At 39.7% G+C, this 18,668-nt stretch overlaps 1 protein-coding gene across 1 annotated transcript in view; it reads left to right on the top strand.

The window, feature by feature from the left end:
- Nucleotides 1-1,308: 1,308 nt before the first annotated feature.
- celf2 (cugbp, Elav-like family member 2) overlaps nucleotides 1,309-18,668 on the top strand; it is a 154,140-nt gene continuing 136,780 nt past the window's right edge. Inside the window, exon 1 of the mRNA XM_026923110.3 lies at nucleotides 1,309-1,531. Coding sequence (XP_026778911.1) covers nucleotides 1,479-1,531 — 53 coding nt within the window. The 5' untranslated portion in view covers nucleotides 1,309-1,478. The remainder of the gene's footprint in view (nucleotides 1,532-18,668) is intronic.

Consider the following 18,668-nt stretch of genomic DNA (forward strand, 5'->3'; position numbering starts at 1 on the left):
TTGTTAGCCTCATTTGCCTCTTAGTTCCAATGCAAAACCTGGACACCAAACATTTTGTGTATGACAGCCTACATCTGAGGTAAGGGGAAAAAATGAGCGGCAACCTGGTGGTGCAGCGAGTAGCATGAAATAGTGCTGGAGGTGGAGCTAGATCTGATCCAGCTCCTGTAAGGATTACTCTAATCTTAATCCCTAACCCTAACCTGTACATTTAACACATTTATCCACTGAAACCCACTGAGTTTTCTCCACCCCCTGGACTTTTCATAGGAGGAGCTGGATCAGGTCCAACTCCATCCCATGGACTTTTTGTTCTGTAGTGAGGGGTATTTGAGGACATTTTTATTGCCTGACAACTCCAGGGTCCGTGCTTTTGATCCTGAGCTCAGGTTACCGTCTGTGCTGAGGTTCTTATGTTCTCATCATGTCTGTTTGGGTTTCCTCTGGGTTCTCCGATTTCCTCCCACCTCCCAAAAACATACATGTTGGCAACATACATATTGGCTACAGCAAATTGCCCCTAAATATGAATGTGTGTGTGATGGACTGACGTCTCGTGTAGGGTGTATTTCTGCCTCACGCCCAGTATTCCTGAGATTCTGACCAGGATAAAGTGCTAACTGAAGATGAATGAATGAAGTAAATGTGTGGCTGAAATTTAAGTGTCAGTAATACCATTTCTATTCATATATTCCGTGAAAGAATCCAGCCAGAGCCGCATCTGCAAAACAATATTTCTATGGTTGCTCATGGCCTACGCGGTCAAACGTTCATCTACCGTGATGGTAGGTTTCTCCTCCTCCACCCTGCTTGCTTATTCGCGGAATGGACCATTTGCAATGGAAATTACTGATCACCTGTCAATCTCCAGCTAACACAAAGTGACATGTGCACTAAAAGTGAAGATTGCATTTTGTGCATAGTGTACGTGTGAAAGCATCTAGGAGACGGTGAAACATTCCCTTGAATTTTGGTAAATGTCGCCTTCTCGGTGACACCTGATCCGATTTAGCTTTTTAGGACAGCCATTTTGGTTACTTATAACAGTTTTAAAGCAAGTATGGTTAACTTGATTAAGTTTTAATTTATATATATATATATATATATATATATATATATATATATATATATATATATATATATATTTATAATTTAAAAATAAAGCACAGGGGATCTAGATCAGATCTAAAATGAGATTTCTGTGGAAAATGTTATATTTGAATATGTAGGGCAGCGAGAGAGAGAGAGAGAGAGGGAGAGGGAGAGAGAGAGAGAGAGAGGGAGGGAGGGCTCTGGCTGTGTCTCAGCTCTTATCGGGCTGTACTGAAGCTCGTTCACTCTCTCCGTCGCCCGCACGCGGAGTACCGGACCAGATCACCCTCTCGCCGCTACATTTCTCCCTCCCTTCCTCCGAGCTCTCTCTCTCTCTCTTTCTCTCTCTCTCTATCTCTCTCTCCGCTAGTGTTTTTCACTCAGCCATGGTTTCTATAATCTCGGACCTGGACCCTCTGAAGAGCTGGAACGTGTTAAGGTAAGCGGCGATATATGTAAATATATTTATTTATTTTTTTGTTGCTTTTCTGCAGCTCCGGTGTTTTCGCTCTTTTGAGCTTTTGGCTCGCGCAGATGTGGGTTTTCCTTCCTCACGCGCGCGCGAGCACAAACGAGGGCGATGATTTGCCGCGAGTCTATTTTTAAAACCCCCCCGAAATAGAAGAGTGCATCCGACTTTTCCCTCGACTTTTGCCCCGTTGGATCTCTACACTGCATCCTCTTGAAAGGCATCCGACTTTTCTGCACTTTGGCTCGCGCGTGCTGTCATGTCACTGAGCGTGTAGGATTGTGTATCCGAAACCCGGGGTTGAGTTTAACCCGTTATGTGCCACCCCTCTCTCCTCCTCCTGATATGGGGGAACTTTTAATGTCACCCGGTTGCACTGGGGCAGCTGTCTTGGCATCGACGTGGTGCTGCAGCAGCATCGCGTAGCGGACACGCTGAGGAAGAGGAGGAGCGCGCGAGCCAGATGTTCTGCTCCCGATAAACGGGTTTTATCCAGTTCAGCGGTTAGCTTTAGCTAAACATCAATACTAACCTTACAGGAGAGACTATAGGGCTATGTACACGCACTGTAAACAACATATACAGCAACACACACACACACACACACACACACACACTCTATTTAAAATGGATAGTTCACAAAGTAGGCTAATAGGCTACACCACACAGGATAAATATACTTCATAACTCATACTTCTGAATCATACAGGAGAATATTTCAGCTTCATGTGAACAGAGGAGATGAAATAAATAAAATGTTATGCCACTGACACAATTTAACCATGATTTATTATAGCAGAACATCATTTTTTAGGAATAACCCAGGAAATAAACCAACTTTAGCTCATAACTGCTAATCTTGGAATTAGCATCATTGTGAATCATTTCAGAATGAACCTAAAATCCCCAGTGTTCAGCTAACACCTACAGTATCAAGTTAACACGGGTCGCTCTGAATTAACAGCTAGAATACTGGGTATAAAATTAACACCTAAAGTGTTCACTTCACTCCAGTCATGTTGAATTAACGCCTACAGGATTGGAGTAACTCGTCCAGTGATGACCTGTGTTCAGCCGGATTTATAAATCCCATGAAAGTTCATTCAGAACTTTAACAATAATCCACACACTGCAGGTGTCAGTTCAACCCTATACGTACTGTGTATATCTACATTACACACACACACACACACACCAATATATATATATATATATATATATATATATATATATATATATATATATATATATATATATAATGATATATGTGTGTGTGAGAGAGAGAGATCGCGGGTTGACGGGAGCTCGTTCCGTAAACTGGGACGCTGCAGTATTCCTGGATGAATTATGAAAATAGATCAAGGGTAGAAAGACGACATGCTGAGCTATCTATGAAGTTTTTCTTTTTTTTTTTATTTTTTTTTTTAGGTTAAATTATTTGTCCTGACAACCAGGTCAGAGTGCTGCACTGCATTCAACACACATGATACATACACATTCAAACAACATAACAACACAAGCACACATACACATAACCATTTACATTCAAAATTTTTTGTCTCTCTTCTGTTTTTGTAACACACACACACACACACAGATTTATATAAACATTTACAGTTTTATGAACAAACTCTCCAATCTCCATATGTCTTTGCTATGCACGCACATGTTTACATAAAGTGTATACATATGCATACATATGACTATTGCTTGAAAACACAATTCCTCCCTTTTTTTCTCTCTTGTTTTCTTGCACACACACACATACACAAACACATACACTTTACTGCCTCAAAGAAAGATCGAGGTATGAGCAGAGGGAGGGATAGAGGGAGCAATGGAGAGCTATTTGTCTAGCTCTGCTTTATTAGAGTGTGGAGGCTTTAGATTAGTTTTGGCTGAGCCGCTAGTGGAGCTTCAGCTCTTAATAAAGACCAGCTTAAGCTCGTCTGCCTCTCCTTCTTCTCCCTCCATCCTCTGTCCTCCATCCCTCGCTCTTTTCTCCCCCCTCCCCTTTCTAACGGCGCTCAGTGGCAGCCTTAACAGCTAATGAAGCCACCAGAAGACCCAGACCACTTTCAGCTAATGAGCCCAAACCCCTCTGCGCGTGTGTATTATTGTGTGTGCTTCCTGCATCTGATTAACCATCTCATTATCTCACCTTTCTTTCACACTCTTTTCTCCTTCTGTCATCCTTTTATTTCGGACTAAATTAGCTTTGGAAACAAACAGTTTTATTCATTAATTTGTAAAGTAAAAGGAGATAAAATGGCAATGAATCCACCACATCTCATTTGGGGATTTTTATCGCAGGGTTTGTTGTGTCATTATAGACAAGTGTAATGTACTTACATCTCTCAGACATTGCTGGTATTAGTAAAATAATCTTCAGAAGATTTTAGCTTATTGAGGAGTACGACTGATCGTAATGAGGACTTGTTTGTGATTTAGGGCGACCTGCACCGTGTCGGAAATTTCCAGAGCTTGTATATCTATTGGCAAAAAGCTTCCATTGCATCCTCGTTCTCTGACCTGCTATTTGTGTAAACTTCATATTTGCAGAATGTTTGTGGTTGTTAAGTGACTGTGTTGAGTTTACAACTATAGTTAATGCTGTTATAATGAATAATTTAGGTAGAATGTACAATGTGTGTGTATGTGTGTTCATCTACTTAAGGGCGCATCATCCTCATTCTAATCTCACATGGGCAAAAGATATTATGGGGACAAAAAGTACTGAAGTATATAGGGAACAGTATTTAGGAGCTACATATTTATTTAGACCCACAAGCAGTGATTCAGTGTGTGTGTGTGTATGTGTGTATGTGTGAGTGAGTGACTGGTGAGGAATGAGTGTGTGTCTTCGTCTATTTTCCGGGACCTCATGCTGATTCTAACCTTGTTGTGACTAAAGATGTCTAAAAATTCTAGTCCTCATAAGGGAAGTGTATTGAAGCATATAGGTTTTTTTTGCCAAAAAGAAATGATTATTTTCTTGTGTGTTTGTGTGTGTGTGAATTGTGAGGTCTGTGTGTCTGTGAGAGAATGCAGTTTCATTTTTGCCAAGATTTCTCTCCAGTACAATAAAACAGCTGCATGTAAATTTGAGGACCAGTCCTTACTGTGCTCGTGAGAACAATCAGTCCCCACTGCTACAGCAACACAAGGAAGTGTGTGTCATTTTACACATCTAACTAATACGTCTTCATCTGAATCTGACAGTAATATGAAGAGATGGGGAATGAGGGCGAGTAAATGTTTCCCTCGGTCTTCTCAGAAAGAGAATAACGCAAAGTTCACGGCCTCCTACACACACTCAGTCAGAAAATGATTTACTGGCTCCTGAGCACATATATAAATACACACACACACACACACGCAACACACACAGGTTCAGTGAGTCTGTAATGAGAGGCAGCGTGCTTATTAAAACCACTTGATTACATTGAAAATTACTTTAAATAACAATGACAAGTTGTTGCCTTTATTGAATTAGCAGTGAGCCATGCGGGAAGCTAATTTCATTAGCAGCGTAGCTCAATGCTGACTGCTTCACTTGTCTATGGTATATACCCCTCTGTCTATATTTCTGTCTCTCTCTTTCTGAAAGTACTCATTTGTGATTCGATGGCAGGTGTCTGAAATTTTCGCTCATAAAGTAGATATAATCAGTTCCATGCAACCATGACAACAAATAGACGTGTACGAAGGTAAAGTCAGGGTCTTGACTCTCAGTGCTGTTTGATTCAGTTCAATTCTGTGGCATTTACGATCAGACAACCATTGTATAAAATAAAGTGCTATTATTCACTGTGATCATGAAGCATTAACGTTGTACCACATGACCTCGTGCACGTACCTGAAGCGAGGCAAGTCTACAGAAGAAAAAGGGGAGAAACAAAACTGAAAATCTAAGATGTGAATGAAAGTTATAATGCTGAATTAATAGTATGTAACAAATATTCAATTATTAATTAATAAATAAACTATGACTCAGTGTATAAAACGAATGATTTGGGTGAGTGAGTCATGGCTGCACATGCTGTCTCGCTCAAAACTTGCCAATGACGCATTATGCATAGAAAACGTTTATCAAGACCAATTTTCACCCACAAGTGGATTATGAGTTGCCGTCTTTGCCACGACTGATTATTTAACCAGCTGTTAATATTTGCTGGTTTCAGTATAACTTTGTTTTGAGAAGTGCTGAGGACACAAATGACAGGCCAAAAAACACCTGCAAAAAATCTAGCCATTTTCTAAAACTATAGTAAAAACAGGATGTTTGGAAGCCTTTTAAAATTTAGATGTCATGATTTACATCAGCTATATATTATTGCATTAGGAGGTTCATCCATCTATTTTCTGTACCACTTATCCTACACAGGATCGCGGGGAGCCTGGAGCCTATTCCAGGGAACTCTGGGCACAAGGCAGGGGACACCCTGGATGGGGTGCCAACCCATCTCAGGGCACAGTCGCACACACAGTCATGCACCCATTCACACACTACGGACAATTTGGAGATGCCAGTCAGCCTACAGTGCATGTCTTTGGACTGGGGGAGGAAACCGGGGTACCTGAAGGAAACCCCTGAAGCACAGGGAGAGCGTGAAAGCTCCACGCACACAGGGCGGAGGCAGGAATCAAGCCCCCAGCCCCTGGAGGTGCGAGGCAAGTGTGCTAACCACTAGGCCACTGTGACCCAACCCAACCCCCCCCCATTAGGAGATCATTAGGAAGGAAAAAAAGAAAAGCAGCATCTGCAGGGTGATTAACCTGCCCATTAAAATGACTGCTACAGCCAGTATAACTCCACACACTTTGAATATTCACTTATGCCACAATATTAGTACAATAATGTGATCATGTGACCACACTGTTGAATTCCTGAATCTAATTGGTCAGAAGGTGTTGATTAATTTTCTGTAACTGCAAGAATATGACAGTGTTGGCTGTGAGGCAAATTATAGGTATGTATTTTATTATGTGCCCTTCCTAATACTTTGTAATACTTTGATAGTAACAGCTCATTCGCAGAGACGTGTGTGGGTGGCCTCTCCAACAATATGTGTTATATTCATATGAAAAATGTATACACAAAGATAATGTTTAGGCCAGTATTTATTGGTTTGCTATTAAGCCAGAGCAATGAATGACTGATTTGCTAAAGTACACACTAATGTTATAACTGAAAAAGACAAGAACAAGATACTCTATGAGCCGTAACCATAACAACAGTTGTAATGGCAGCCAACTGATATGCAGGGCGGACTGAAAACTAATTAAACCTGTGGCAGTCTGGGTGAATTTCCCATTGTGAAATTTTGACATTTTCTTCTATATATATATAGCTCTGAAAACTTCCAGCATTCCTGAACTTATTTTTTTCTCTTTTGCATGTGTTTCAACAAAAAGTTTTAAAATCTGGTTAAGCCCAAAAGTGAAAAATTGCATTTAAAGATTTCAGTCCATTCCACTGAAAGACGGCACCACACTGATTGTCTAAAAGCAACAGCTATTTATTGATATCATTTACATTTACTAAGTAATAAACAAGATATATAAATTATAAATACGGCATTTATGAAATTGTGAAAGCTATCTCTATCTTTATACTGACCTTTATTCATAGCTTACCGTTCCAGCAGCCATTCCAGCAGTCATTCCAAGTTTAATGTAATTTGTAGATGGATAGAAGTCATTATATTTACATCATAAACTTGTTTAAGAGGCTTTAATAACTCCGATGTCATCTCTACATTATCTCAGTTGGAATTATCTAAAGCATGCAAACGTCCCATCCACATCTACATAATATTTCTAACATAATGTATTTATAGGAAAACAACACATTAGTGGCACTTTATCAAAGAATAAATTCATGACGGGAAATGTGTAATTACTTTGATCATCATTATAATACCCATCCGTCTCTGTAGTCTTATCACCTGAGGTAATTTAAACAGGAGCCTCATTTAAACAGGAACCTAATCGATGTCTCTTTACTCGTTTGATCTCTGTTTGGTCATTGCTGAAACAATCGCTGAATAATTCAGTGATTTGTGTTCTGTTGGCTAATTTCCCCATATTTTTATTAGGTCAATCGGACATTTTAAAGTTTTGTCAGATGTCATTTGTACAGTGTGTGTTAGCGCTATTCTCTGTTTTGTTCTGACAGAGCAAGTGCATCATAGACCTTTCAACAGCGGCTATCTGTACAAGTGATTAGACTTGTGTCCATTTTATTATGCCATGTAACTCTACAGCAACTTGATCAAAGACTGACGTCGACTTTGTGAGGAAATCACACTTAGCTAGCAAGGTTTAGACATCTTTAAGCAGACTGGCTGCTTTTACCGCTGCATATCAAAACCCTCTTTCTTCCTCCTCCTTCATTTCTCGCTCTTTCTCTCCTGCTTCCTTCCCTTCAGACTGAGTCTTGTACAGGAAAAAAAAACAAAATTAGTTATTTTTTTTTTTACCGGCTGGACTCCAACAACAGCCAAGCGAGACCGAGTGGGAAGTGGTCATGAAGGGCGCATAATCTCGCCCACGCACCTGCGTTTACACACATACACACACAAAGAGTGAGAAAGAGCGGCAGGATTGCGATAATGCTGAAGAGGCGCTGGAGTGGCGGTCTGCTGTTCTTAGCATCCTACGACCTTTCCTTTGACCCCGGAGTTGTTGGTTTTAATGAGTGTTGTTAGCGACGACAGCTCCGAGTGTGTGTTTTAGCCTCGCCATGGAGCAGGACACAGCTGTAATTATCTGGCTGAGTGGCTTTGCATCCATTTGTGTGTGTATGTGTGTGTATGTGTGGGTGGTGCATAGTGTTAGTTCCTTTCCAATCCACTGGATTATCAACAGTCTTTCTAATATTTCAGCTATGTAGGAGTGATACAGGTTGAAATTTGCACTGTCTAATCTTGTCTAAAAATATCATGGTATTAATCGACCATTTAAGAACACACAAGCTGATGAAAACTGAAGGAAAATATTATTCCGAATTATCTCCACAAAGGTGTCTTTGAATATCCTTGTATATAAAAACAGAAAAGGAAATTAAAAAATCAAATACCCTAATTGTTCTTATTTTCTTAGAAAGACTGTTATATCTCAGAAAAGCATATTTTGTGGCACAATTTCTCACGATATCAATATTGTATCATCATATTTCTCAGACGTAGTACAGATACAACAACGTCTGAATCCATTTAGTCATATTCCAAAGCTCAAGCAAATAATTTGGGAATTTTGTATAGCGTGATTGTTGTTATTCTTACTGTTGTTGTTCTTATGTGGAAAGAATATTCTGAAGTCTAATACCACACTGTTAATACGGAATCTGATCAATCACAACAAATGCTTGTGTGTGAAGTGATAATTTAGGGGTGATTTGGACCGCATTAGACATTTCCAGAATGCTTTATGTAGCTCACGTTCAAAAGCTTCCCAAAGATGTCTAGCTGGTATTTTGTGCAATCGTGCAGCATGTTTATTGAGTTTCAGTGTGTGCTAAACTGCTGTGTTGAGTTTGCAACAATGGTTGATTCTGTTATAAGGAATAATTTGATCAGAGCCTGCACTGTGTGTCATATATTCAGTGATAACCAGTGCGTATGTATGTGTGTGTGTGTGTGCTTAAAGCAGCAGCTTTCTACTTTTTTAAACAAATGATACCAATTTTATTTTAATTACCTCCCTTCTCTCCATTCCTTTCTAGTCCTTCTTCATCCCTCTCTCTCTCTCTCTCTCTCTCTCTCTCTGGTGAACTCATGTTGGCTGAGCTGATCATTGTAATTATCTTCTCTTAGTAGGATGGGGCCTGTGTGTGAGTGTGTCTGTGTATGTGTGTAGTTCTCTAGGGTCCCTCCCCCTGGGTGGTGTAAGCAAGCTCTGAGAATGCCAGATTGTTCTGTAGGAAGCCATGGCATGGGAACAATGTGAGAGCACACAAACACACAGTCACACACATATGAAGACACACACAACACACACACACACAAACACATACTCATGCACACATACGGCAGCCACACATGCCACTAAGTCCACTAATATTCAAGGTCTTAGTGTGCTTGTGTGCGTGCATGTGTGTGTGTGTATGTGTGTGAAAGAGAGAGAGAGGGAGAGAGTGGGTAGACTGCCGGTCATGTGCTTTGGCCATGGGAAATCAACAATTGTAATGTGGATGCAGGATTTTTAATGTGTGTGTGTGTGTGTGTGTGTGTGTGTGTGTGTGTGTGCTGCATTGTTTTAGTGCGGGTTGGTGGACACTGTCTCTTTTCACACAGAGCTGAATAGGGATGATTAAAGTCAGCCTGAATGTATGACTGTCTGCGACAGAGAGAGAAACAGAGAGAGAGAGAGGCTGCTATTCTTTCTTTATGTCTCTCACCCTTTCCATCTGCGTCTGTCTGTCCCTTGTCTCTCTCTCTAGCTCTTCTTTTCTGCATTCAGTTCAGGTCACTCCTCTTTATTAAGCGCTTTAGGAAATGCCATCTAAATTGATCAAAAATGTCAGTTCGGAGGAACAGACATGGATTTAGAACAAAAAACTCTCTGTTTCTGCCTCCTTGTCACTTTTCATGTCTTGGCATTTCACTGATAATGCTTTATTAGCTTGTGACTGCTGTTACACAACTTTACCAAATTTAATGCGTCAGTAAGGAACTCAAAATTTACCTGGCAAAAAAGTACACAAGCTTATTCACTATTTTCTTAATGCTGCTTGTTGCACGGAGTTGCAAAAAACTAATTAGCAAGCCAACATTAGCTGTTCCATTTCAGGTTATGAGGGGTCCTGCACACACACACACACACACACACACACACACACACACACACACACACACACAATCACGTATAACAAAACAAAGCAACAAAAAAGAGAGGAGTAATGGAAGAGAGCAAAGAGGGGACATGGAGGGATGTCATTGTTTCACTGTGTTGAGTGAGTACACAAGTGTGTGTGTTTTAATCAGGCATGGTTTTAAAAATCAGAAAAAAATCAGCCCCTTCAGTTCTCTGTAGCACTCACCTAACCACGCCCCTTCAGCTCTCTGTAGCACTCACCTAACCACACCCCTTCAGCTCCCTATAACACTCACCTAACCACGCCCCTTCAGCTCTCTGTAGCACTCACCTAACCACACCCCTTCAGCTCCCTATAACACTCACCTAACCACGCCCATTCAGCTCTCTGTAGCACTCACCTAACCACACCCCTTCAGCTCCCTATAACACTCACCTAACCACGCCCCTTCAGCTCTCTGTAGCACTCACCTAACCACGCCCCTTCAGCTCTCTGTAGCACTCACCTAACCACACCCCTTCAGCTCCCTATAACACTCACCTAACCACGCCCCTTCAGCTCCCTATAACACTCACCTAACCACGCCCCTTCAGCTCTCTATAACACTCACCTAACCATGCTCCTTCAGCTCTCTATAACACTCACCTAACCACGCCCCTTCAGCTCCCTATAACACTCACCTAACCACGCCCCTTCAGCTCTCTATAACACTCACCTAACCACGCTCCTTCAGCTCTCTATAACACTCACCTAACCACGCCCCTTCAGCTCTCTGTAACACTCACCTAAACACGCCCCTTCAGCTCTCTGTAGCACTCACCTAACCACACCCCTTCAGCTCCCTATAACACTCACCTAACCACGCCCCTTCAGCTCCCTATAACACTCACCTAACCACGCTCCTTCAGCTCTCTGTAGCACTCATCTAACCACGCCCCTTCAGCTCTCTGTAGCACTCACCTAACCACGCCCCTTCAGCTCTCTATAACACTCACCTAACCACGCCCCTTCAGCTCTCTATAACACTCACCTAACCATGCCCCTTCAGCTCTCTGTAGTACTTAACTGACCGTGCCCCTGAGCTTTGCAATGTGTAAATAATTCATAAATGTCACATTTTTCTGCATTTTTCATGTATGAAAACTACAGACAGGAAATTAACTCCATAGTATGTGTGTGTGTGTGTGTGTGTGTGTGTGTTTTGTCAGCTGTGTGGATCTGAGGTTATTGGACGGTTAAGGGCGGTCTGTGATCTGATTAAAGTCAGCTGACCTAACTTGAGCCATGTGTGTGTGTGTGTGTGTGTGTGTGTGTGTGTGTGTATGTGTGTATGTGTGTATGGCAGTGTGTCCCCCACAGGGTTATTACAGTTAACTTCATCAAAGCCTTTCAATACTGAGAAAAGTAAGATTTATTTGTGTGTTTGTGTGTGTGTGTGTGTGTGTGTGTGTGTGTGTGTGAGTGTGTGGTTATATTTTATTGCAATGTTGGAAACTCTCACTCTCTTCCCTTTTTTCAGCTTTCACAGGAAACTGAGTGAGTCTGTTTCCTGTCATCTGTATAGCGCTAATGAGCAAAATAACACACACACACACACACACAGAATCTCTCTGTTATCATGTTTTTTGGAATATGAAAATGTCATATGAAGATGGCAGGAGGTGTTTAACAGAAGATTTCTCACAACGGCCTCTCTCTGCTGAGATGTTTTTTTTTTAATGAAATTTGTTTATATAAAGCCTACAATTTACGATTTCACAAGTTGGAATTTGACAAATTTGTTAGCCTCAAATTTGTAAATTATTACTGTCAGTTTTTATCCAGCTTTTTGCCTACCTTTTCTTGGCAATAGTGAACATATTCTTAGATTTTTCATCATTTAAATGTTGAATGTAACGTGTGTTCATGTTCCCATGTCAACAGCTTATATTCAAGCTCCATTTCAACTCTTTATATATATATGTATATTGAACTGATCTTTTTCTCATGTCTCTATCTCTCTCTGTCCTGCCATCTCATATTGCTGATGTGCATGTGCATTTCTGTGTCCCTATTGTCTCTGTCTCTCTTTGCCTGTCTCTTGCTATCTCTCTCACTCATCTATTTCTCCCTCGATGTCCCCAGTGACAGACGGAGAATCGTTAGAGCGTGTGTTAGCCCATCACTGTTTTATCAGGCCTGTTTTATAACCTGTATTCAACTGCAGCACATCAGTACACACACACTCACAGACACACATAAATGTGGATGGAGATTAATGGACGCTCACCCAACACCATTGCAAAATCATCGTAAACCAGCTGGTGTGTAAAGTTATGAGTGGTTAATGTTAGGGTGAGGGGTGGGATTAAGGCTTGTAGCTTTTATTACAACATTATTGATGGAACATGAGACAAAGTGGTAATTAACAATAATGCTCCATATCTATCTATCTATCTATCTATCTATCTATTAATTAGATTTGTAACCACACACAATTACATTATTTGGAATTAACAGATAATGTGTTCTAATAAGATACAAATGCAGATAGGAATAGGAGGCACACTTGTTTTTTTTTTTTTTTAATTTTCATAGAGCAGCTAGTTGACTTTAGAGGTGTGCTTTGGGACTGGGATCCAATGTGACACAACAAGCAAGTTGTGGGAGGTTTATACTTTCATGTGAGCACACCTCTTCAACAAGCTAGTTGAAGCTTTTGGGGTAAAGACCACATTTTCTGTGTGTTTTTTGGGGGGCGGGGCATAGTGGTGGGGTTCATATTTAATTAAATAAAAGGAAAACAAGGGAAAAAGGTTTGAGACACACCCACTAAAATCTGGGTTAAATCTGAATACAGATATGGATATTTAGAGCACTAAATGGGTACAGATATGGATACTGATAGTGGCATTGTGTTACATCCATTCTATCTATCTATCTATCTATCTATCTATCTAATTCAATTAAATTGCTCTCAGTGCTCTCTCTCTCTCTCTCACTCAACCCCCCCCCCTCCCCCCCCCAACACACACACACACACACACTCACTCACTCACAATACGTGTATGTTATAGCTACACACGCACTCCTCCACGGAGTGCAGTGACTTGCAGCCTGTCACATCCTAATTATGGAGGGCGAGCGAGCAGTGTGACCCAGGCCTCAATGAACACACACACACGCATACACACACACACACACACACACACACACACACGCACAAGATCTATCACAATTACAGAGCAGACCGAGGGAGACGACCCTTCTCATCTCTGAACCTCATTTCTCTCTCACACACACAGAATGACACTTACACCCTCTCATACTCTCACACACCCCACTGCCCAGACATGCACACAGACACGCACACGCACACACACACACACACACGATCCCAGCACGCCTCTGCTCTCTCATTGTCTCCTGTAATTGGAATAGCACTGATGCTTGCTCCCCTGCGGCCAAAACAGCCCATTCTCCTTCTCTTTTCTCTCTTTCTATCTTTCTGACTGAATTTTGAACTTTTGTATCACTATTGTGTAGTGTCTAAGGATGGGTTAGGGAGAAACTATTCAAAATTTTCAAAGCATTATATGAATAATATTCAAATATTTGGACTGCTGCACACACACAAACACATGAAAAATGACATGTTAAACATTATAGACTTGATTTACTAAGTGTCCCTGTGTGTAAAGGGATAACTTGTGCAAAAAGTGGATCTGGCACAGGTGATTTACAAAAAAAAAAGATTGTGTAAAATACCTCACATGCAAAATAAATGTAGAAAACACTCTGTGTGTGTGTGTGTGTGTGTGTGTGTGTGTGTGTGTGTGTGCGTGTGTGTGTGTGTGTGTGTGTGGGTATGGGTGTGAGCGTGATTGCTGCATGCTTAGCATTTCTCTTCCTTTCACTTCCTGGATTGAAAGAAGGAAGAAGACAGGATAAAGTGGAAGTGCATCATGTGTGGCAGTTGTGTATGTTTGTGTGCTTGTGCTGTATATACATTATGATTGTGTGTGTGCTGTGGAAAGCCTTCCTGTTGTAAATGTGCTCCTACATTTAGATTCCCATTAAGAAATGCAACTTCAATTACACACCAACCTCTGTGTGTGTGTGTGTGTGTGTGTGTGTGCTCTTAAGTGCAACCAAAAACCTGCAGAGTGCTTTAAGTGTCTGGAGAAAATTAGCCTGTTAAGTGTCACTCTAATTAGGTCTAAAACTAATGGAAGCTTTTGCTACGGCATCAGACGAGCATTTCAGCTGTGTTAAGTCTGCTTTCTCTCATATTAACATTTTAGTTATGCAAATTCCTACAGCGATCTAACTTTCTAATGTGAACACAATGGTTTTCCAATGCTAGCCAACACATATAGACCTCCATGCTACCCCTATTGGTGGTTCTAAGAAGTGGGTGTGTTCTCGTGAGATAAACTTTCTCTCTCTCTTTTTTTTTTTTTTTAATTTTATTTTATTTTTTTTAAATAAATTTTAGAGAGGATTGCATATATTCTCTTTGGTGAAGACAGTCTTATCATTCTTATCACGCACCAGATGAGGGTGAAAACATACCACAACAGATATAATTTATTATTATTACTATTATTATTATTATTATTATTATTATTGTGAAATTATTGTATTTGTAGTAGTCATCTGGAATATTCTCCCAAGCAATATAATTATACAGTGGATATAAAAAGTCAACACACCCCAGATAAAACTGCAGGTTTATATGATGTTAAAAATTAAACAAAGGTGAGTGGTATTAGAGTTTATCCACCTTTAATGTGATATAGCAACCAATGAAATTCAAGAGAAAAACAAATAGAACTATTTTAGGGGAAAAAAGGGGGAAAAATGCAATAATCTAGCTGCATAAGTGTGCACACCCTTTTATAATGGGGCATACTCATACACCTGTCATTAGTGAAGTGATTCTGATTAACCCCAAATAAAGATCAGCTGTTTCTGTACGATTTTCTTGACATCTTCTCAGTTTCAACTGACTGCTGAAGCCATGGTCCACAAAGAGCTTAGAAAGCATGTACAGGGTCTCATTTTTGAAACTCACTGCCAAGAGACCTACTGCAACATGAAAGGAGCTGCAGGAAAATCTGGCAAGTACTGGTCACTCCCTGCATGTGACAATCTCTCATATTCTAATTAATCCCAAAATAAAAAATCAGCTGTTCCTGTAGGATTTTCTTGACATTATCTTAGTTTTATCCAACTGCGGAAATCATGGACAACAAAGAGCTTACAAAGCATGTACAGGATCTCATTGTTGAAAGGTTTCATTCAGAAGAGGGGTACAAAATAATTTCCAAAACATTAGATGTACTGTGGAACACTGTGAAGGCCGTCATCAACAAGTGGAGAAAATGGTGCACCACAATGACATTACCAAGAACAGGATGTCCTACCAAAATAGATAAAAGCACAAGAAGAAAACATATCAGGAAGGCTGCCAAGAGACCTACAGGAACATTAAAGGAGCTGCAGGACTATCTGGCAAATAGTGGTCTCTCTCTGCATGTGACAACAGTCTCTTGTTTTCTTCACATCTGGACTATGAGGTAGGGAGGCTGGATGGAAGCCCTTTCTCACAATAAAACAACAACAAAAAAATCGAAACCTGCCTAAAAAAAACCCAAAACATATGGTAAAATGTGTTATAGTCAGATCAGACCAAAATAGAACTATTTGAGCTTAATTCTAAAAGATGTTTGGCACAAAAACATGACAGCTTATCACCCAAAAGAACACAATACCCACAGTGAAGCATGGTGGTGGCAGCATCATGCTATAGGGCTGCTTCTCTTCAGCTGGGACTGGGGCTCTAACCTGCAGGCCTCTTTTAGACAGCTGAAGTTTTTACCTTTCAGCATGACAGTGATCCAAAGCAACCATGTACTAAGTTGGTAGACTCTTACCTGTCAAACCTGGAATTGGTAGTGGAGGTGGATACAAGTGCAGTAATTTATTGTGGAAAATAAAGCCAAATCAAACAAAACAGTGAAAACAAGAACCATTAACATGAAATATGGATGCGACACAAGATACATACAGGCTATACACAAGAACATTCAACAATAACAAAGCTCAACAGTGAGACATAGAAAAACGGGAACTTAAATAGTGGTGCTAACATTGCATAACAAGACATGTGAGAGTGATTAGGGATCATGTGACGTGCAGGAGCTAATGGTATTGTAGTTCTGTGCTATTCTGCGCTACCCTGACATTACCCAAATAGACCAAGTGCTATATTACACGCACAGGGTTCATTAACAAAGTGTTAAGGGGTTAAGGGGTGTAAACACTTATGTAACCAGGTCATTGTACATTTTTTGCTTTTTCTTCTTTCCCCTGAAGACATTTCTATTTGTTTTTCACTTGAATTTTGTTGGTTGCTAAATTGCATAAACATTTTAACAGGGGTGTGTAGACTTTTTATATCCAAAAAATGTAGTAAATCATATATTTTCATCTAGTTATATTTTTCAAGCAAGATTCCATCAATTTTTGCTAAAATAAAATCTTATTTACTTGATTGAGTAGCATAACAACTGAGTCAAGATCAGTCAGATAAAGCAGTTACTAAAGATTAATGAATAAAAAATAAGACAATAGTTAACACTGTTTTTTAGACATGTGAGGCTAATCGATTATGTGATGTAAGATCAATATAATATTGATATTAAAAATGTGACATTAAAATACCATAAGTAGATAACACATTTTATTTTATTCACATCAAAGTGATCATACACACAAAAAAAAAAAAAAAAAAATCAAGAAATTGCAGACCATGGCTTTTAAATGTTCTCATTTGAATATAATACAGGTATTAAAAAAAAATCAAGTAGCCAAAAATACAGCTTGTCAAGTATAACTACTGTTATACTTTATTCAGTCTTTCCACTGGGAAATTGGAGTTTTACTACACAAATGTCATCTGTCTTAATATTTATTTTTCTGTTTAACACGTTAATTTATTAAACATTATTTATAGCTGTATGATAATGGATTAAATGATAATCATTATTATCCTGCTCAACACTGAAGAGTCACAATTATTTATCACAATTTATCATTTCATAATTTGACATAAAAAGCATTTTTTTCTTTAGTGTATGTCATATGCGTGTAATACTTCAAATATGTAAATCTGAACCAGAATAAGACTTTTCCTTAGTAATTTATTTGAGGGTTAATCTTGTAAAAAATAAACACAATAAGACTCTATGAAAATGTATATTGATGTGTCAGTAAAGATCTTTAAATATTTAATATGTATTCTTACTATTTTAATGCAATATTGCAAGAGTGTACTAGGCCATTATAAATGACTAGGCAATTATCAATAGGAATAGGAAATGGAATAATGGCCTAATTGGAAGCGTATGTAAACTGGGTTACCAGTTTATTAGGTACAAGGTCATTGGTGCATCTAGTAAACTTGCAACTCAGTAGATATAACAATGTAATAATCTGTTGAACAGGATGTAAACAGGATAGATTTTAACTCCATATGAAGGTTTCCCACAGCTATAAATTGCTAATTTTATGTAAACAATTTGTTCTTGAATTATTTGGATCATCTGTGTTATATTCTGTTAGTTTTTTGTTAACTGATGAAATAATGGCAGTTTTGGTAGCAGTCTGAGACTTTTTGACCTGACTGTTTTTGATGTGAGCTGTGGCTTTCAGATTGTGGCGTATTCAGTTTGACCGCAAGCACTAACCTGACAGCAGTGTCACAGACGATTATCGTCTTGTCACGACGAATGTTTTTCCACCTTTGGGTAAATGTTAGGTTGCTGTTAAGACATGTAGAGTGGAAGTGTTTGGCTGTGAGGGATGTGTGTGTGTGTGTGTGTGTGTGTGTATGTGTTTGTGTGTGTCCTTGCGTACATTAATAGCACAGTACACAGTGAACTCATGCAGAGGCCAAGCAAAAAGGTCAAGCATCCAGGGCAGTGTTATGCGATACACATGCACAGACATACCATACAGGAAACCAAAGCTTACATCATCTATGCACATATTTAGTGAAATGCGTAGGTGCACACACACACACACACAAACAAGGACCCTTTACTCACTCATCATGTTAACATCAGATCCCTGTATTATGCCTCAACTTGTCCATGTCATGTAACTCATTTTAGTATCAGGAAAAGCACTGAGGAGGTTTTTCTAGGTAGCAAAAAATAAAATAATACTAAAATTATTGACCCCAAAGGGAGGAAATTTCTATGATCAGCAATCCAGTGCATGAAAAATACATTTACAGGG

Source organism: Pangasianodon hypophthalmus, chromosome 18 (genome assembly GCF_027358585.1).
Source record: "Pangasianodon hypophthalmus isolate fPanHyp1 chromosome 18, fPanHyp1.pri, whole genome shotgun sequence".
Classification (NCBI taxonomy): Eukaryota; Metazoa; Chordata; class Actinopteri; order Siluriformes; family Pangasiidae; genus Pangasianodon; species Pangasianodon hypophthalmus.